The sequence below is a fragment of the Poecilia reticulata genome, linkage group LG2 (assembly GCF_000633615.1).
Source record: "Poecilia reticulata strain Guanapo linkage group LG2, Guppy_female_1.0+MT, whole genome shotgun sequence".
NCBI classification, from domain to species: domain Eukaryota; kingdom Metazoa; phylum Chordata; class Actinopteri; order Cyprinodontiformes; family Poeciliidae; genus Poecilia; species Poecilia reticulata.
In genome coordinates, this window is record NC_024332.1 from 41,700,911 (window position 1) to 41,719,690 (window position 18,780).

Consider the following 18,780-nt stretch of genomic DNA (forward strand, 5'->3'; position numbering starts at 1 on the left):
GTTCCCTTCCTCACCTGTGGGGGCGCTGCATCAAGAACCTCTGAAGGAAGTGTAACTTATAAACAAAAAAAAGTGGCATCAGATTTGAGTGATTGTAGTATTTCTCTTTTGTTGTTGGTAAAAGACTGCAAGGCATTTCTCCCACTAGTGCTAGACTCATGCATTTGTTTTGGTTGTATTTACCCAGAATGCCCTGTGCTTTAGTCCACTTACTGTTTTTGGAACAATGCATTCAAACTGCCCAAGAGTTCATTTTAGCTGAACCAAGACTGATGCGCCAAAAAGCTTTTCGCTTTTTTGATAAACATCAGAGATTGATTTTACATTCACACCTCTCCAAACAAAACAKACTTTCCAATCAAACAAATTGGAGGTTTATTAAAGTGGCCTAAACAAGGCTGGTGTAAATGCACCATATGATTTTTATCTGAAGGACCTTATGTGYGTCTCCTTGTTCTTTGAGAAAAATAAGATGGTCAGCATTGACCCTTCTTTGGCCAACAGGTGAACCAGACTCCAGATTCCTGCCAGGAGACCAAGTTTAAGGTGATAGACCTGGAAGATGGTGCTCTGTACCGCTTCAGAGTCATGGCTGTGAACGCAGCTGGAGAGTCTGACCCAGCCAACCTGAAGGATCCAATCAGAGTGCAGGAGAGACTTGGTGAGTTCCAAATGAACAACCTCTAAATCTATCTAACTACACAACAAACTAAATTGTAGGTGATTTTTATCATGTATTGAAATAAATTGTCATAATTTGATATTTCTTATTGCAGAGCCTCCAGAGTTGATCCTGGAKGCTGGAATGACCCGCGAGGTGAAGGCCATGGCTGGTACTCACATCACCCTGATGGCCACCATCAAAGGCGTGCCATTCCCCACAGTCACCTGGAAGAAGAATGAAGCAGAGGTTCCTACCAGGGCTGACATTGAGACAAACCAGGCTGGTACAAAGCTAGAGATGAGATTCTGCAACCGTGGAGACTGTGGAGACTACACTCTGACCGTCGAAAACCCGGCCGGCTCCAAGACTGCTACCTGCACTGTGCTGGTTCTTGGTAAGTACAGCATTAAGGTAGACAAGGCACAATGACAGAAGTGTCACCTATGAAGCGTTGTTCATTTTCTTTCTATTATCTTAAGACAAACCTGGTCCTATTCAGCACCTCCGGGTGTCTGATGTCAGAAGTGACTCCGCCTACCTGTCATGGAAGGATCCGGAAGACAATGGCGGCTCTCGCATCACTAACTTTGTGGTAGAGAAGAAAGACACTGCATCCACTCAGTGGGTTCCTGTCTGCTCCACCTCCAAGAAACGCAGCATGATGCTGAAGCACCTGATGGAGGGCACATCCTACTCATTCAGAGTTGCTGCTGAAAACCACTATGGCCGAAGCGAATTTGTTGAGATACCAAAGGCTATCAAGGCAATGAACCCTCTTTGTAAGTATCACAACAGTGAATACTTATTCAAGGAATACTTTTTATAACTACTTTACCTTACTTACTTTACTATCCTATAATTCTGTGCTTCAGTCCCTCCTGGTCCTCCTAAAGACCTGCATCACGTTGATGTGGACAAAACAGAGGTCTGGTTGGCCTGGAATTGGCCTGATCGCGATGGAGGAAGTGAGATCACTGGCTTCTTTGTGGAGTATCAGGAAGAAGGAGCCAGAGAGTGGGAAGAATGGAAGACTGAGAGCATCCCAGAGAGTCATGTTACCGGCTTGGAGGAAGGAAAGACCTATCGCTTCAGAGTGAGGACTGAAAATGCCATTGGCCTCAGTAGACCTGACACCACACTGCCCATCCTCTGCCAGGAGAAACTAGGTAGGCAGCAGAACATARAGACACTAATCGATACACATGTACAACTTTAATTATTCTATTATTATCCATGTGTCTTTGGCTGTGATACATCAAATTAACATGGAAATGTGGAGTAATTTGTGTTTTTCTGTATTCTCATAGTCCCTCCAATTGTGGAGGTAGATGTTAAGCTGATTGAAGGCATCATTGTGAAGGCTGGCACCACCATCAGGCTACCAGCTATAATGAGAGGAATTCCTGTTCCCACTGCCAARTGGTCCGTTGACGGGGAGGAAATCACAAGCCAGGGCAACGTCAAAATTGATACTGACAATTTCTCAACTGTGCTTAACATAAACGAGTGTACCAGGAACCACACAGGCACCTACCTGCTCACTGTGTCCAATGCGGCAGGGACGAAAACCGTGGCCCTGAGTGTAACTGTTTTGGATGTTCCAGCTGCACCTATTGGACCCGTCAACATCATGGAAGTCACTCCAGACTCCATGACAATCGAATGGCGTCCTCCCAAGGACGATGGCGGAAGCCCCGTCACCAGCTACATTGTGGAAAAACGAGAGTCCAACAAGGAGACTTGGGGAGGCGTTAGCTCCGGCAGCCTTGAAACTGAGCTCAGGATTACCCGCCTGCAGAAAGGAACAGAGTATGTGGTTCGCATTCGTGCCGCAAACAAGATGGGAGTGGGTGCTCCACTGGAGAGCAAGCCAACCGTGGCTGAACACACCTTCATGCCACCCAGTTCACCTGGTAAACCGCAGCATTATGATCTGGCTGAAGATGCTGTTACAATCGGATGGACCATGCCTCTAGCTGATGGTGGCAGCCCGATCACTGGCTACCTCATAGAGCGCAGACACAAGGGAGGAAAATGGATCCGTGTTAATAGGACCCCTTGCAAGGACCTTCGATACAGAGTCCAGGGTCTGTTTGAAGGAAGTGAATATGAATTCAGGGTGTTTGCAGAGAATATTGCTGGCTATAGTGGTCCTTCTCCTACCTCTGACCCCTGCAAACCCTGCAGACCCATCTCAGTCCCAAGCTCTCCTATTAATCCCAAAGTTAAGGATTACAGTAAGAACACTGCTGACCTGGTCTGGACCAAACCCTCCAGAGACGGAGGCAGCCCCATCCTTGGCTACACAGTGGAAATGAAGAAAGCCGATAGCGAGGAGTGGAAGAAAGTGAACCTGGATGACTTCATTAAGCTGTGTGCCTACAGGGTGAAGGGTCTGGAAGAAGGTGTGGGCTACAGTTTCAGAGTCTATGCTTCAAACATGATYGGAGATGGAGAGCCAAAAGAAATGCCACAGTCAATCACTGCTCAGGATATCCTCATCCCTCCTGAGATTGAAATGGAGGCTACCTGTCGCGAGAGGTTAACCGTGCGTGTCGGCCACAATATCAACATCATTGGCTACATCAAGGCCCGTCCTGATCCTGAGGTCATTTGGTCAAAGGAGGAGACGGTTCTGGAGAACAGCAAACGAGTGACAATCATTCAGAACCTCCCGGTGGTTCACCTCAGGGTAAAAGAAGCTACGAGGAATGATCATGGAAAATACACACTGAAGGCTTCAAATGAGGGTGGTGAGGCTTCCTGCACCATCACARTTAATGTGTTGGACAGACCAAGTCACTGCCAGAATCTGCACATAACCTATGCCACCAAGGACTCATGCATGGTCAACTGGGAGGCACCCATTGACAACGGTGGGTCTGAGATCACCAATTACATTGTGGAGTGCCGTGAGCCCAGCATTAGCATGTGGTCCATGATCTCTTCTAACTGCACCAATCGCAAGATCAAAGCCAAACTGATGGAAGGCCACGAGTACCTGTTCCGCGTCTGCGCCGTCAACAAGCTGGGACCTGGCCCCTGTGTGGAGACCAAGACCGCTCTGCTGGCCATCGACCCCATTGAGAAGCCTGGTGAGCCGGAGAACTTTAGAGCCACCGACATTGGTAAAAACTTTGTCTATCTGAGATGGAGGAAGCCCGACTATGACGGYGGCAGCCCCAACCTCTCGTACAACCTGGAGTGCAAACACAAAGATGCTGAACAGTGGGAGAAACTCAACACTAGCACACTAACGGATACCTTTTTCTTGGCTGACAAGTTGGTTGAAAACCACACCTACACATTCAGGTAAATTAAAACTTGATTATATTTCTAAGAAATATTCTTTGTTTAGCATATTTTTACTAGGACTGGACGATATGGCTGAAAAACATATCGCAATAATTTATTAGTTTTTTGTTTTAGCTATCTGAAATACAACCAAAATGGTGGTGTAACCTTCTGTTTTACCCAGAGTTTACACTTTACACTGCTGTTTTGGATTTTTAAGCAGTTATAAGGCACAATGGTGAAACATGAAACTATTGCTGCACAAGTTACTCAACAAGTTGTTGCTAGGCAACCACAAGTTTCTGAACAGATTGTTGCTACGCAACCGCATGTTACTCAACAGGTTGTTGCTAGGTTAGCCAACATCGAGTGAGTTAGTTAATGCCACCGACCATGCTAAGCTAGCAGTAAGAGGTTGAATGGTTAGAGGTTTTTCTCTGCCTACATTCCCCAGAATGCTGTGCGGTTCTGCATTGGTCATCAGACGTATTTTCCATTGGTGTTGATCGCGTCTTGATCACAATATAAATTATTAATTTATTGTCCAGCCCTAGTTTTTGCTGAGAAATGTAACTTTTTTTCTTGTGATTTCTTCCCTAGTACCTTGAACAAGTGTTTTTGAAAATAAAAGTCTTGTATTTTTTATTCAGGGTCCAGACTGTGAATGAAGGTGGAGAAAGTGCATGGGTAAAGATCCCTGACATCGTGGTGAGGGAGGAGATCCAGAAGCCAGTCATTGACCTGAAGGTAGCTGGAACTGTGACAGTGAAGGCTGGAGAGTCGGTCAGGATGGAGGCTGCCCTGAGAGGAAAACCGCAGCCTGAAGTCAAATGGACAAAAGACAAAGCTGTGGGAGACAATCCCAGAATGAGCTATGAAACYGGTTCCGATTATTCCAAATTTCTTTTGACCAAGTCCAGACGCTCAGACACCGGCAAGTATGTCATCACTGCCACWAATACAGCTGGCACCTTCACAGCCTACGCAAACGTCAACGTCTTGGATGTGCCGGGACCAGTGAGGAACCTGAGGATCACCGGCATCGGAGCTGAYAAATGCAGAGTGGTGTGGGACGGTCCYGAGGACGACGGAGGCTGCGAAGTGGACAGTTACATTCTRGAGAAATGTGAGACCAGGAGAATGGTCTGGTCCACATACTCCGCCTCAGTAGTCACTCCTTACTGTAACATCAYCCGACTGGTGGAGGGYAATGAGTACATCTTCAGAGTGAGAGCAGAGAACAAGATGGGAACTGGCCCCGCCATGGAAAGCAGGCCTGTAACTGTCAAGACTCAGTTCAACAGACCTGGACCCCCTGACGCCCCCGAAGTTACTAAGGTAAGATAAGGTCTCGATTTGGAAAGGTTGTAGCTGTAGAAACTAGGGATGCAAGTTATCAATTAATAAGTTGATCTTAAAAACTCAGTTTTCTTCTGTATCAAGAGGACAACATTTTTCATAATATGCTGAATTTTAAAAGGGATGATTGACTTTTAACATTTTGTGAAAGCCATATTAAATACTGACCAAATAAACAGAAAATCGTGGTTTCTGTACATTAGTAAACTTAGATATATTTATAAAGTATAACAAAACAGAAGCCTCTTAAGTTGCTAAATAAAAAAATTTAAGATGAAATGAATAAAATGTACAGAGATTCATAAGGAATTCAGAAAACCGTCTGTTGCTCTTGAATGAATGTTAAAACTTTGCCCCATAAAGTGCATTCACTCGCRAAAAACCCTCAAAGTCAACCTTGCTTATTGGCATCATGTTGTATTTCATCATGTTATAATTTCTCTCCATTATCTCCTTCACTTTTCTATTAACAACACATCCTGGTGTTTGTAGTACATCAATAATTTTTAAACGAGATGTTGACGCTGCTCCAGCTAGGCTGAAAATCTTAAGGCAGCAACTTGAGGAGCTTGTCGGGTATTTATATTTCAAAACAAAACCACATAAAGTGCATTTTGTATCCCACACCGCACTCTGTTTGGACCGATTAGCTTTCCCGTTTTTGTATCCCTCTGCCATGTTTGTTTCGCTTACAACTGGCTCCGCATAAGTATGACCAGCGATGCCCTCTGCTGGATGGAGCCCAAACTRCAACACTAAAAGAAGGTTTAAGCAGATATATTAGTTACTCCACTGGAACTAATTGTAATTTAATAAATTGTAAGTTGATTAATTGTTCGCATCCCTAGTAGAAGTGAGTTCCTTGGTCACTGGACCATTTGCTGTTTTTGTGATGCAGGTCAGTAAGGAGGAGATGACTGTGGTCTGGACTCCACCTGAGAACGATGGAGGAAAGTCCATCACTGGYTACATTCTKGAGAGGAAGGAGAAGCGGGCGGTGCGCTGGGTGGCTTGCACAAAGAGCCCCATCTCTGAAAGACGCATGAAAGTGGGAAACCTGATTCCAAACCATGAATACCAGTTCAGAGTGAAAGCAGAGAACGAGGTCGGCCTTGGAGAACCAAGCAAACCCTGCAGACCTGTTGCAGCCAAAGATCCTATTGGTGAGTTCAGCTCAACTTTCAGTCTGGAATCTCTCCTCTTGCTTTTCCATTCATCACTGTCTTATATTTTCACCTCTACCTTCAGAACCACCTGGACCACCAGCATGCCTGAAGGTTTCTGACAGCACAAAGACCTCCATTACCCTGTCCTGGTCTAAACCCGTGTAYGATGGCGGCGCCACCATTATTAACTACAGCCTGGACTTGAGGCTGAAGAGCGACGCCGACCCAGAGAAACCCTCAGAGGGCTGGAAGAGAATCGATACCCGTGGCCCGCTGGTGATCACAGAGTTCACTATCGGCCAGCTGGATGAGAAACAGGAGTATGARTTTAAAGTCTCCGCCCAAAACCAGGTGGGRTGGGGTCGYCATGCCTACCTGAAGGAGGCAGTGTCTCCCAAGGAGATCCTTGGTGAGTCTATGCACTTAAAAGGCCCCATGAATTCAGAAAACTCGGACAGAAATGTGGAAATTAACAAACAAAATGTAATCCACAATAAAACATAGAACTGGCGGATAATAGCGAGTTTTATGAAAATGACAGAAAACYTTTCTGTAATTTTTGTCAGCACATGGTCGAATGGAAGTGCAAGAATTAGACGACTATTCATAAAGAAGCTATTTAGCTAGCTGCAGTTGGTCATGTCTACTAAATCTGTAACATTTAAATAAATCAGTAGAAGCGGCAGCTGAAGCTGATTATTGAATCATATATTCATTTTGGAAAAGAATGAAACAAACATTTTTGGTAAAGCAACGCAAACAGCTCAAAATAAAACAACTAACAATCATTACTTCAGTGGAGATTCCTGTGACAGATGGAAAGAAAAAAAGKTCCAGATCATTATGGAAGTGTGCACATTTTTTACAAAATTTTTATTTTAATTTGATAAATATTTCAGACTTCAACTCTAAAGCAATTTTAAAAGGTAAATTTTATGTTAAAAACAAGATTCATTGTTTTGCACATACATTGCAAAAACATAAGTATTCTTGGTCCACTTTTTAGTACAAATATCTTAGTAAAATAAAACTCTTAGAAGTAACTTTTCAGCAAGATATAGTGTCCTAATGGAAAAAAAAACTAGTTCTACTGCCAGATTATTTAATTTGTAACATGAAAAAGTGTCTTGCTATAAGTGAAATAATCTCCCAGTAATCAATATTAAGGAATTATTAACTTAAAAAAAAWTTCTATATCTTGCTGAAAAGTTACCTTTGAGTTAGTTTTATCTGATTTCAAGTGTACTAAGATTTTGTGTTTTTGCATTATGTTTGAGTTCTTTAAAAAACAAGATGGAAACACTTTTTAACACCTCATAAAAACAATTTTCTGTTAAACCACAGCAGCTGTTTCATTTGTGATACAGAAAAACAAGAAATGTAKCTCCAGCTATTGATTTGTTAATCTTTTTCACATACTTTCTCAGTTAATAAATATGGTTCTCATGGAATAAATGGAATTGAGAATAATTAAAACAGAAACAGTGGAATTTGGGAAAAAATCAAGTGAATTTCATAGGATCCCATGTACTAAAATAGCTCATTTTTAGGACATTACATGAGCTCACAGCGTTATTTGTGCTTTCATGACCACAGAGGCCCCTGAAATTGAGCTGGATGCCAGTTTGAGGAAAGGCCTCGCMGTCAGGGCTGGGTGTCCCATCCGGTTGTTTGCTGTGATCAGAGGAAGRCCGGCCCCCAAGGTGACCTGGAAGCGCCTGGGTGTGGACAACGTCATACGCCGAGGTCACGTGGACCAGGTCGACACCATGTGCTTCCTGGTGATCCCTGAGAGCACCAGAGAGGACTCTGGGAAATATTCACTGACTCTGTCCAACTCRGCTGGAGAGAAAGCTGTGTTTGTCCGAGTCAAAGTGCTTGGTAAGAACAGGAAGCCATTGAAAGGCTCAAACTTGCTTGTCTTACAGACTCATTGCATGTTATTGTTCACATCTGGAAATTTCACGCTTGCGCAAAACACAAAAGAACAAAATGAGGATTTTTTTACTTTCCATCCATAGTTGTGTTGTCATGATAGAACAATTCTGTTAAAATGAAATCTGGAGATGTAGGTATTAATAATTCAGCACAGATAACAAAGGTAAAATAATGCAGTAAACCATTGAAAAACAACTCAAAGACACTTTTTTCTTGCTCTCTGTGTTGGTTACGCTACACACAGACACGTTAGTATGACAACAACTCCACTTGTCAGGATCCAATACAAAAAAAAAACCGCAAACATTCCCAACACAAAGAACAAAACATTCAGTCTGTTATACTTCTTTTGTTTTTAGGTTTTATGTTTGTTTTGCAATTATTAATAAGTGATCGTCTGAACTCAGSAGTTCTAGATTAACTAATTTAAACATGTTGTTTTTTCAGAGAGTTCAGCGTGTGGGTCGGATTTTTTTCTTCTTTTTAATGGAACCAAGACCCACCAAATTCCACAGCACATCTACATGTTAAGGTTGTCAAAGTCAAGCTAGCATAACTGACCTGCTTCCCTTTTTATCAATTACATTTTCTAATTGTTGTAGTGTTGACAGTTTGATCCACAGAAACCATGGCGTCCTTTTTTCTTTTATATGTCATGCATAGGTTTAAGTTTTAGCATGGTATGTTGACAACTTGACAACGGTAATAATCGTCAGCGAGTAGCTTTTTGCCCTCTAGCAGGTAGCTAGGCGGAAGGACCTTGGACGTGGGATGACACATTGTAGCTTGTCTATAAAATATACCTGATCTTTATCAACTAAATTTATTTCTATCTCTATCCAGACACTCCTGGTCCAGTTGGCGGCTTGGATGCTACCGACATAACTAAAACAACCGCTCAGCTCTCCTGGTTGCCTCCAGAAAATGATGGCGGCAGCCCCATTATTAATTACACTGTGGAGAAACGGGAAGTGGATAGGAAGACTTGGACCAAATGCACAGAGRACCTGAAGAAAACCAGCTTCAAGGTGACCAACATGACGCCAGGCATYGAGTACTACTTCAGAGTCATGGCATGCAACAAATACGGAATTGGAGTTCCTCAGGATTCTCCCAGATCCTATCTGGCTGTGGATCCTATAAGTGAGTAGAGCCTACAACAAATTATGTGAATTTAATTTATTTATTTAATTTTTGTCTAATAATTGCCAACTTTTAAATCAAGGTGAGCCGGACCCACCTAAGAAGATGGATGTGTTGGAGATCTCAAAGAACAGCGCCACGTTGGGCTGGCTGAAGCCCCTCAGAGACGGAGGAGCTAAGATCAACGGTTATGTTGTTGATTACCAGGAAGAGGGAGCTCCCGAGGACAAGTGGACACCTTACTCTGTCGTCAARGACCTGACCATTGTGGTGGTTGGTCTGAAGGAAGGAACAAAGTACAAGTTCAGAGTGGCAGCAAGGAACTCKGTTGGAGTTAGCTTGGCCCGCGAGGCGGAGGGAGTGTTTGAGGTCAAGGAGCAGCTCAGTAAGTAGATCAGCTTAACTGCAAAATAACAGGTTCTTGTGAACAGTGGTTTAATTGTTATAGGGGATGTACTTTACACAATTGTGTACTTTTGTTTGGGGTTTTACTGCTTCTAAAAGCAACCCAAGTGCTTAAATAAACCACCCAGATGTTTCTTGGCAAAAAATATATGTTTTTTGGTGCCAGGAAAACAAGCCATTTCAAAACCTTCAGAATATAATGTCACAAATCTGCAGGCACTGCTCCTCACCTAGCAACCCCAGCGACACCCAACCCATTACCTCACAACCCAGGCAGAGTTCTAACCATTACCTAGCAACAAAACTGAGCTCCAGCACATTTGATCAGCTGGTTTTACTGCTGTATGTTCTATACAATGGCTGCTGGAAAACACAAATGTTTGGCTGTTGACTTACTATCCAGAAACCACTTACTGCAATCTTGTTGATTGTGCAGGAGGCTCCACTTCTGCTTTTCAAAGATGTATTATTGCATCTGTTTGCAGCCATTTTCATGTATGAGTGTAAACGTTGGGGGACATGGCCAGCAGCAGATTAATGCCGTAAAATTTCCAGAAATTTTACTCAAATAGGAGTAACAGTACTTCAGAATAAAGTTACTAAAGTAAAAGTAAAAAGTACAGCGTGATAAAAATAATTTAAGTAAATTTTTTTGTTTTGTTTTTGAGTTAGGGGGCGTGGCCAGCAGTTTCTCATTTTCAGATGCTCTAATCAGCTCAATCTGAAAGGAGCTCAAAATAGGCRGAACTAAGCAGACTGAAATCCCATCATCTAAGAATCTGTCATGAGCGTGTTTTGTGTAGCCCATCCAAACCTGTTAGAGGAAGCCTAATAGCTCACCTTTAATATTTGCTTTGCTTTCAGTGGCTCCAAAGATCATCATGCCCGACATTGTTACGGTGAGGGCCGGATCGAAAATGGTGATCGAGGGCATCGTGGCTGGTAAACCGGCTCCTTTCTGCAAGTGGAAGCAGGGCAACGAGGACGTACTGACCTCAGACCGCCTGTCGGTCGTAAAGACTCTGACAACCTGTACCCTCATCATCAAGAACGTGAACAGAAAGGACAGCGGCTACTTCAGCCTGTCAGCCGAGAACAGCACCGGCAAGGTCAACCAGATCCTCAGAGTCATCGTCCAGGGTCAGCTAAAGCACCCATCACTGCTTCTGACAACATAGCATTGACATATTAAAATTATTTCATCAATAACAACGTCCTCTCTGTTTCTCAGACATCCCTGGACCTCCTAGTGGCCCTCTGGAGATCTCAGAATTGGATATTGATGCTTGCACGCTGCTCTGGAACACCCCGGAGGAAGATGGCGGCAGCCACATCACTAACTACATYGTGGAGAAGTGTGACATCAGCCAGGGTGACTGGATCACCGTTTCARCTTCCTGCACCAAGACCAGCTTCCGAATGACCAAACTTACACCTGGAAAGGAGTACTGGTTCAGGGTCCGGGCTGAGAACAAGTCYGGCGTCTCTGAGCCCCTCTACTCTGAGAAGATGATTGCCAGATATCCGTTTGGTGAGTTTTGTTCATTATAAGACGAATAGGGGTARGATGAACCATTTTTTATCTAATTAATCATTGGAATATTTGATAAATCAATTACTTRTGTAATTGTTAATTACAACCCTCGTAGTAAGTTTATGGTCAAATGGCTCAATTTACCTCAAAGTTACAATTTTGAGTTTATTTCTTTGTTTTATGACCTCATATTGTAGCTCTATATATAAACCAAATTGAAAATATCTATTGTGGTCTAAAGTCAATTTCTATTAAACTTATGCTAGACTAAATTCATTTTCAAGAGTGAAAAACTTTTTTAAAAAGAAATAAATATCTACTAAACACTTTAGCCAGGAGGTTTGGTCACATAATAAATGTTTTTTTGTTTTTTTCCTAGCAACACGGGRTGGCTCAACTTTCCTACCTTTCCAGATGTGACGTTATGTGTTAATATTTTGTTTGTTTTTTTTTTTTCTTCTAGATCCTCCAAGTGAACCCAGAAGCCTGCAGATCAACAAGATCAACAAGGACTTTGTCATTCTGTCTTGGGAGCGTCCCAGCAGCGATGGTGGAAGCCCCATCACTGGTTTCTGCATAGAGAAGAAGGAGAGGAACAGCCTGCTGTGGGTGAAGGCTAACGAGTCTGTGGTCAAAGCCACGCAGTACACCTGCACCGGCCTCATCGAGGGCCTGGAGTACACCTTCAGGGTGTCGGCCTACAACATGGCTGGACAGGGAAAACCCTGCAAACAGACCGACTTCATCACCGCCAGAACTGCTGTTGGTAAGTACATCTGTTCTTACCTCAGTTTCTAGTTATAAAAAGAAAAGGCCAGAAGTTATTATTTTTTATTTCAATAGAACRTCAGTTCAAATCAAGCTGTGTAGAGAATATGACTATAATATTCATACAATATAAATTTGTACAAATATTTTCTCACTATAACCTATAATCTACTTTGGTAGCATAATACATTTTAACATGAAATATTCTTCCAGATTGATCATTAAGTTACTTCAGTATTGTTGATTATTTTTATGCTTATTCTTAGTAAATATAACTGATGAYCTATGATCTTYTTTGAAGAAGAATCCCATTTTATGTTGGSATATTTTCAGTGACATGCTCAGATATTTTGGGGGTCAGGTGCTCATGAGGTAAAATGGGCACCTTAGTAAAGAAACTTCTTTAAAATGAAAAGCTTGAACATCATATTGTTTAAAATCAATAGCGAAATGCTGTCTTGTACGACAGAGTTGGGGCAGGGATAACCCAAAAAAGTCTGGTTTATCTTTAGATTCATCATTTAAAATGCACATTGAAGAGGATCAAAACTAGATAGCATTGCTCTTGTGAAACCCTTCTATTTTCCTCCCAGACCCACCAGGGAAACCCGAAGCAATGGATGTGACCAAGAACTCTGTCTCATTGGTCTGGAGCCGTCCCAAACATGACGGCGGCAGCAAGCTGATTGGCTACCATGTGGAATACACTAAGCTGCCAGAGGACAAATGGACTTGCTGCAACGCCAACTGCATGAACATCCAGACCGAGAGCTACGTGGTTCAGGGCCTGGAGGAGGGTCAGAGGTACCAGTTCAGAGTCATTGCCAAGACTGCCATCAACGTCAGCCTCCCGTCTGAGGTGTCGGATCCCATTGCTGTTATTGCTGAGAATGGTACGGTTCTGCTCAACCCGTTAAGAACAAATCAGAWCCAGTGGCGGGTCATGAACTTCCTCCCTCTGTCTCCTGTACAGTTCCTCCTCGCGTTGAACTGGGCATCAACATGAAGGGCCTCATTGTGGTGAAGGCAGGCGACAACGTCTTCCTGGACGCTGAGGTTCACGGCAAACCCCTGCCTAAGGTCAGCTGGAAGAGAGACGGTGCGCCACTGGTGATCGCAGAAGGAATGAAGGCGATGCAGAAGAAACACGTTCATCTGCTGGAGCTCTACTCAGTCACCAGGAAGGAGACTGGAGACTACACCATCCTCGCTGAAAACCTGAGTGGTAGCAAGTATGCCACCATTAAGGTCAAGGTTCTGGGTAAGCTGCAGTAAAAACAGTGACGTGAATGGTGTGATTAATCGATTATTGAATGCTCCYTTAGGGTTGTGTAATTCCAAWTATTTGTTCTTCATAAAGATTTTAATGTTGACACCCTTCAGAAGTGTTGTTAACTGTTTGTGGGGTCCCTTACCTTTAAAAAGAACTTCGTATCATTTTRCCTGAAGTTAATTAAATTAAATCCATGTTTAGGATTATAAAAGAAGCAAGTACAAATATTTGCAAAATGTGCCATTTTTTATCCGATTAATTGTCAGAATAATCAATAACTAAAATTATCCTTAGTTCCAGCCCTACTGAAAAGCTCAACAAGCCTTAAATGCAGTCATGTTTGAAATTCAACCTTTCTTCTTCCTGCTCTGCAGACAAACCCGGCCCTCCAGCCTCAATAAAAATCTCCAAAGTGTTTGCCGACCGTGTGAAGGTTCGCTGGGAGCCTCCACACGCAGATGGAGGATCTGAAATCACCAACTACATTCTTGAGAAGCGTGAAACCAGCAGGGCCAACTGGGCGCTGGTGACCGCTAACATCCACGGCCACAACACCGACTGCTCAGTGGAAAAGCTCATCGAGGGTCATGAGTACCAGTTCAGAGTGAGTGCTGAGAACCAGTATGGTGTGGGAGACGCCATCATGACTGACGCCGTAACCGTGAAGAACCCGTAYGGTGAGAATTCATTTTTCTATTTTTGTTTGTATGAGTTAAACCATTTATCTGAAAAACTTTGCAAAGAAAATATATGAATGTCTTAATGCAAGTCTTAGTTGAACCCAGAAACACCATTGTTGAGGAATATATGTAAAATATAAGGCAATTTTCTATACCCTCCTCCTGACTGATGCTTGTCTTTTGATGCCTTTTAAACTTCATTTTAAGTTTAAAATACTCTCTTAACAGCTCTATTTTGTTTTTTCTTACAGCATGAATACCTTTTTAAATTTCTGAACAAGTAAATATGACATTTGAACTATTTGAAACCACTTGCTCCATTCTTGTTGGTTGTGCAGGGGGCTCCATTTCTGCTTTTCAAATATGTACTACTGTATAATTGCACATCTAATTTAAATTCTGTTTGGAGTTTAAATTGTTTTAATTGAATTTGAATTGAATGGGTTTGTAGCCATTTTCACATATGAGTGTAAACGTTGAGTTGGAGGGGCGTGACCCGCAGCAGCTTTTTTGGATTTAAAGTGACAAGACAYGTTTTGTATGACCTATAAAACCATCTTAACCTGTTCTAGGACGCATAATAGGTGTCAGTTCAGAGATGCTTGTTAACCTGGTCTTCAGTGTGACTCTCATGCCTTTATCTCTTCCATCAGATATTCCTGGGCCATGTGAGCCACCGGTCATTACCAACATCACCAAGRACTCCATGACAGTCAGCTGGAAAGCCCCCGCCAATGACGGCAAAGCTCCCATCCTGGGTTACCTGGTGGAGAAGCGTGAGGCCACGGAGTTGACCTGGGCTAAGGTTAACCGCCGACCCGTCATCGACAGAACCATCAAGGCAGCTCAGCTGACCGAGGGCTCAGAGTACGAGTTCAGAGTCATCGCCTTGAACAAGGCCGGCCTGGGCAAACCTAGCGATCCSTCCAACGCCGCTCTGGCTGTTGACCCCGTCTGTGAGTGTCTGATTAGCAGAAAAACGTAACTGAAAATATCCCTGATGTTTGTCAGACTTCTAAGCTTTCTGTGTTATTCTTAAGATCCGCCTGGCCCTCCTGCGTTCCCCAAGGTGGTGGACTCCACCAAGCATTCRATCAGCCTCAGCTGGACCAAACCAGCTTACGATGGCGGCTGTGAGATCATTGGATATCTGGTGGAGTGCAAGCGAGCCGACGCCGAGGAGTGGACCAAGTGCAATGTCCCAAAGAAACTCCAGGCCACCAAATTCGTGGTGACCAGCCTGACGGAAAACACAGAGTACCAGTTCAGAGTCACTGCCGTCAACAAGATTGGCTACAGTGAGCCCAGCGAGGTTCCTGGAAACCACACGGCCAAAGACATCCTGAGTATGTTCATCAGATGATTGTTGGCCTGCCACAATAAGCAATAAGTCCATTAATCACATGATAAATTAAAATGAGCTCTATCATTGAAAAGCCGCCATTTTGAAAAACACTGGAAGCATTTGACACCCAGTACGAAGTAGTTAGTTTGCACTTCCTGATACTTTGCCTGTTTCCCTGACTAAGTTGAATTTGAAATCCAGYTTTAGTCACAGAGACTAAAACAAGAATCCATTTGGATCCTTCTTTTGTTTTTTCTTTTGTATATTTAAAATGTTTTCCAGTCCCAGTGTTAAAAATTCTTTAGAAATGAAATTTTTTCTTATCTTTGAGTGAGTATATTTGTGTTTACAAGCCATTGTTATTATTATATTAGTTTAAAATGACAATATTATAGTTCAATTTCTGGGACAATTTATTGTCCAGTAAAATGGCTTAAAGKTTGGGTAGCTACCATATCTTRATAATCTGGCTCTCTGCAGTTGCCCCTGAAGGTGAGCTGGATGCTGATCTGAGGAAGGCTTTGGTTCTGCGAGCCGGCATCACCATGAGGCTGTACGTCCCGCTGAGGGGACGCCCGGCGCCCAAGGTGACATGGACGAAGGTGGACGCCAACCTGAARGACAGGCAGGGCCTGCTGATCAAGACATCTGAGTGGGACACTCTGCTAATGATTGAGGACATTAACAGATATGATGCAGGCAAATATGTCCTGTCTCTGGAGAACAGCAGTGGATCCAAGAGCTACACCATTATCGTTAAAGTCCTCGGTAAGGATTTGTCTGAGTACACAGACTGCAAACAGTTAAGGTTTAATCAGAGGCGTTGCATTACAGTGAATAAATATAAACCTGAATTTGTTTTGAACTGTTGTTAAAAACAAAAAGAKCAGTTATAGAAACACATTTATGTTAAGCTTCAACAAATATGATTACACTACAAAGACACAAACTTTTCTGAAGTATTTTTGTCTAGTTTCTAGTGCAAATATATCACTTGAAATAAAACAAACTAACTTAATATCTTTTCATCAAGATATAGGAATATTATATTTATAAAAAAACTTCTAGATCTACAGGCAGATTATTTGACAAGGTCAACAAGATACCTTGTTAAAAGTGAAATAATCCGCCAGTAAAACTAGAACTTTCTTTTTCAGCATTAAAGAATTATTGACTGAAAACAACCTCCTTTTAATTAGTTAAAAAGTTACTTGTAAGTTAGTTTTGTTTTATTTCAAGTCCACTAGAAACCAGACAAAAGTATTAGACAATATTTTGTGCTTTTGTACTAGATCCCTGAAGGTGTGTTTATTTTTATCTGACACCAAGACGTCAGATAACAGATCCTTTAATTACGGCAAGTTGTAAGGAGGAGCCTTCWTGAAATCAAATCAAGTGGTCATAATGTTGTGCTTGTTTAATGCATGTAGCCTAATGTAAATTAAAATTACCATTTACCTTTCTATYTGTTCTTTGATACCCTGACCAATTGACTAAAGTTTTCTGCTGCTCCTCCCCCTCAGACTCACCTGGACCACCTGCTAACCTGACTGTGAAGGAGACCTCCAGGACCCACGCCTGGATAAGCTGGGAGCCGCCGCTGATCGATGGTGGAAGTCCAGTGAAAAGCTACRTTGTGGAGAAACGTTTGGCTGAGAGGAAGGCGTGGACCTGCGTCTCCGCCGAGTGCCACAAGACCTCCTTCAGGATCACCAATCTGGAGCCGGGTCAAGCATACTGCTTCAGAGTTCTGGCTGAAAACGCTTACGGCATCGGAGAGGGCTGCGAGACGGCAGGCAGCGTCCGGGCCTCAGGTAGCGATTTATTATACTTCAGAGATTAAAGTCGACCCACTGAATCCAAAATTATTAAATCAGAAACGTACATTAAAAATTTGGAGGTGGAATTAACTTTAGTATTTTAAAGGATAATTAAGCCATTAAAGGGGGGACGTATAATACAAAATTCACATTTTGACATTTTTATACTTCCATTTTGGGGTTGCTGTTATMTAGCAACCCCAGCGGAGTTCTGTCCATCACCTAGTAACTCAAGCTGATCTCCATCATGATTGGTCAGCTGTACAGGACGAGTGTTTTGTTGTTGACTTACCATTCAACAACCACTTGTTGCATTCTTGTTGGCAGTGCAGGAGGTTCCACTTCTGCTTTTCAAAGATGTACTGTTGTACCTTTTTCTGAGGTTTTTGTGTMATTTTTTTTAGCAGTTCTTGGTGCACAGGCGAGTGGGTGAACAGGTTTTTCAAGTAGTTTAGTTCGTCTGACACAGTGCAGTGTGAAAATGAACCACATCAGCTTAATAATAAATGTTACAATTTTGGTCCCAAATTGAGCAAGATCTACCGGTCTATTAGGTAGAAAACACCCAAAGAGTTTGGGACTTTCATGTTCCATTCAGATCTATAAGAAAATTCATTCATATGTCTTCACAGTTGGAGGTTTTTTTGTATTCAAGTTTCTTAAGAGTTATGCACTGGAACTAATATCCATTTGTTCTTATCAGAAAATACGCTTCAACTTTTCCTAAATCCACTTTTGCAGAACAACCTGGTCCAGTGACAGACCTCAGAGCCCAAAAGACCACCAAAGACTCTATCACACTGAGCTGGAAGAAACCCATCAGTGATGGCGGAAGCTTCATTATCGCTTACATCCTGGAGCAGAGCGAAGGAGAGGAGAAGTGGAAGGAGATTATGAAGGGCAAGAACACCAGTCACACCATCAGTGAGCTGGCAGACGGCAAGCAGTATTTATTCCGGGTCAAGGCCCTCAACGAGTCTGGAGAGGGACCACCAACTGAGCTCACTGCTGTTGCCAAGGACCAATTTGGTAAGGAATCCACCTGGTTAGCCTTCATAACATAAACATTTTTTTGAAGGGGTAGTATTATATAAAGTCAACTTTTTCAAGCTTTACGTCATGTTATAATGTTATTCCCTCTTCAAAAACATAGCTGGAGTTTTGCCTTGCTTATTTCATTCATTTTTGAGAAATCCTTTAATCACTGTGGCAACCAATCAGCTGTGTAAAACACCTGGGTGGACATAGCCTCACCTTTTGAGGTGCAGCTCCTCCTCAGTGTTAGTTTCTGAGCTCCTCCACTCAGCTCCTTCAGACTAGCAGCAGCAGCAGCAATTACCAAGCAACTAATTGAGCTCATTGTAGGAGCTGCTTCTCAGTGAAATGCTTGT

General features: G+C 42.8%; 1 protein-coding gene across 1 annotated transcript in view; it reads left to right on the plus strand.

The window, feature by feature from the left end:
- ttn.2 (titin, tandem duplicate 2) overlaps positions 1–18,780 on the plus strand; it is a 228,210-nt gene that overhangs the window by 159,317 nt on the left and 50,113 nt on the right. Inside the window, exons 184-205 of the mRNA XM_017309405.1 lie at positions 505–661; positions 777–1,058; positions 1,144–1,443; positions 1,537–1,830; positions 1,972–3,976; positions 4,609–5,296; positions 6,216–6,480; positions 6,566–6,892; positions 8,080–8,364; positions 9,265–9,564; positions 9,647–9,949; positions 10,834–11,109; positions 11,201–11,500; positions 11,967–12,269; positions 12,865–13,164; positions 13,245–13,532; positions 13,919–14,221; positions 14,878–15,180; positions 15,265–15,570; positions 16,050–16,337; positions 17,093–17,383; positions 18,131–18,418. Coding sequence (XP_017164894.1) covers positions 505–661; positions 777–1,058; positions 1,144–1,443; positions 1,537–1,830; positions 1,972–3,976; positions 4,609–5,296; positions 6,216–6,480; positions 6,566–6,892; positions 8,080–8,364; positions 9,265–9,564; positions 9,647–9,949; positions 10,834–11,109; positions 11,201–11,500; positions 11,967–12,269; positions 12,865–13,164; positions 13,245–13,532; positions 13,919–14,221; positions 14,878–15,180; positions 15,265–15,570; positions 16,050–16,337; positions 17,093–17,383; positions 18,131–18,418 — 8,452 coding nt within the window. The remainder of the gene's footprint in view (positions 1–504; positions 662–776; positions 1,059–1,143; positions 1,444–1,536; positions 1,831–1,971; positions 3,977–4,608; positions 5,297–6,215; positions 6,481–6,565; positions 6,893–8,079; positions 8,365–9,264; positions 9,565–9,646; positions 9,950–10,833; positions 11,110–11,200; positions 11,501–11,966; positions 12,270–12,864; positions 13,165–13,244; positions 13,533–13,918; positions 14,222–14,877; positions 15,181–15,264; positions 15,571–16,049; positions 16,338–17,092; positions 17,384–18,130; positions 18,419–18,780) is intronic.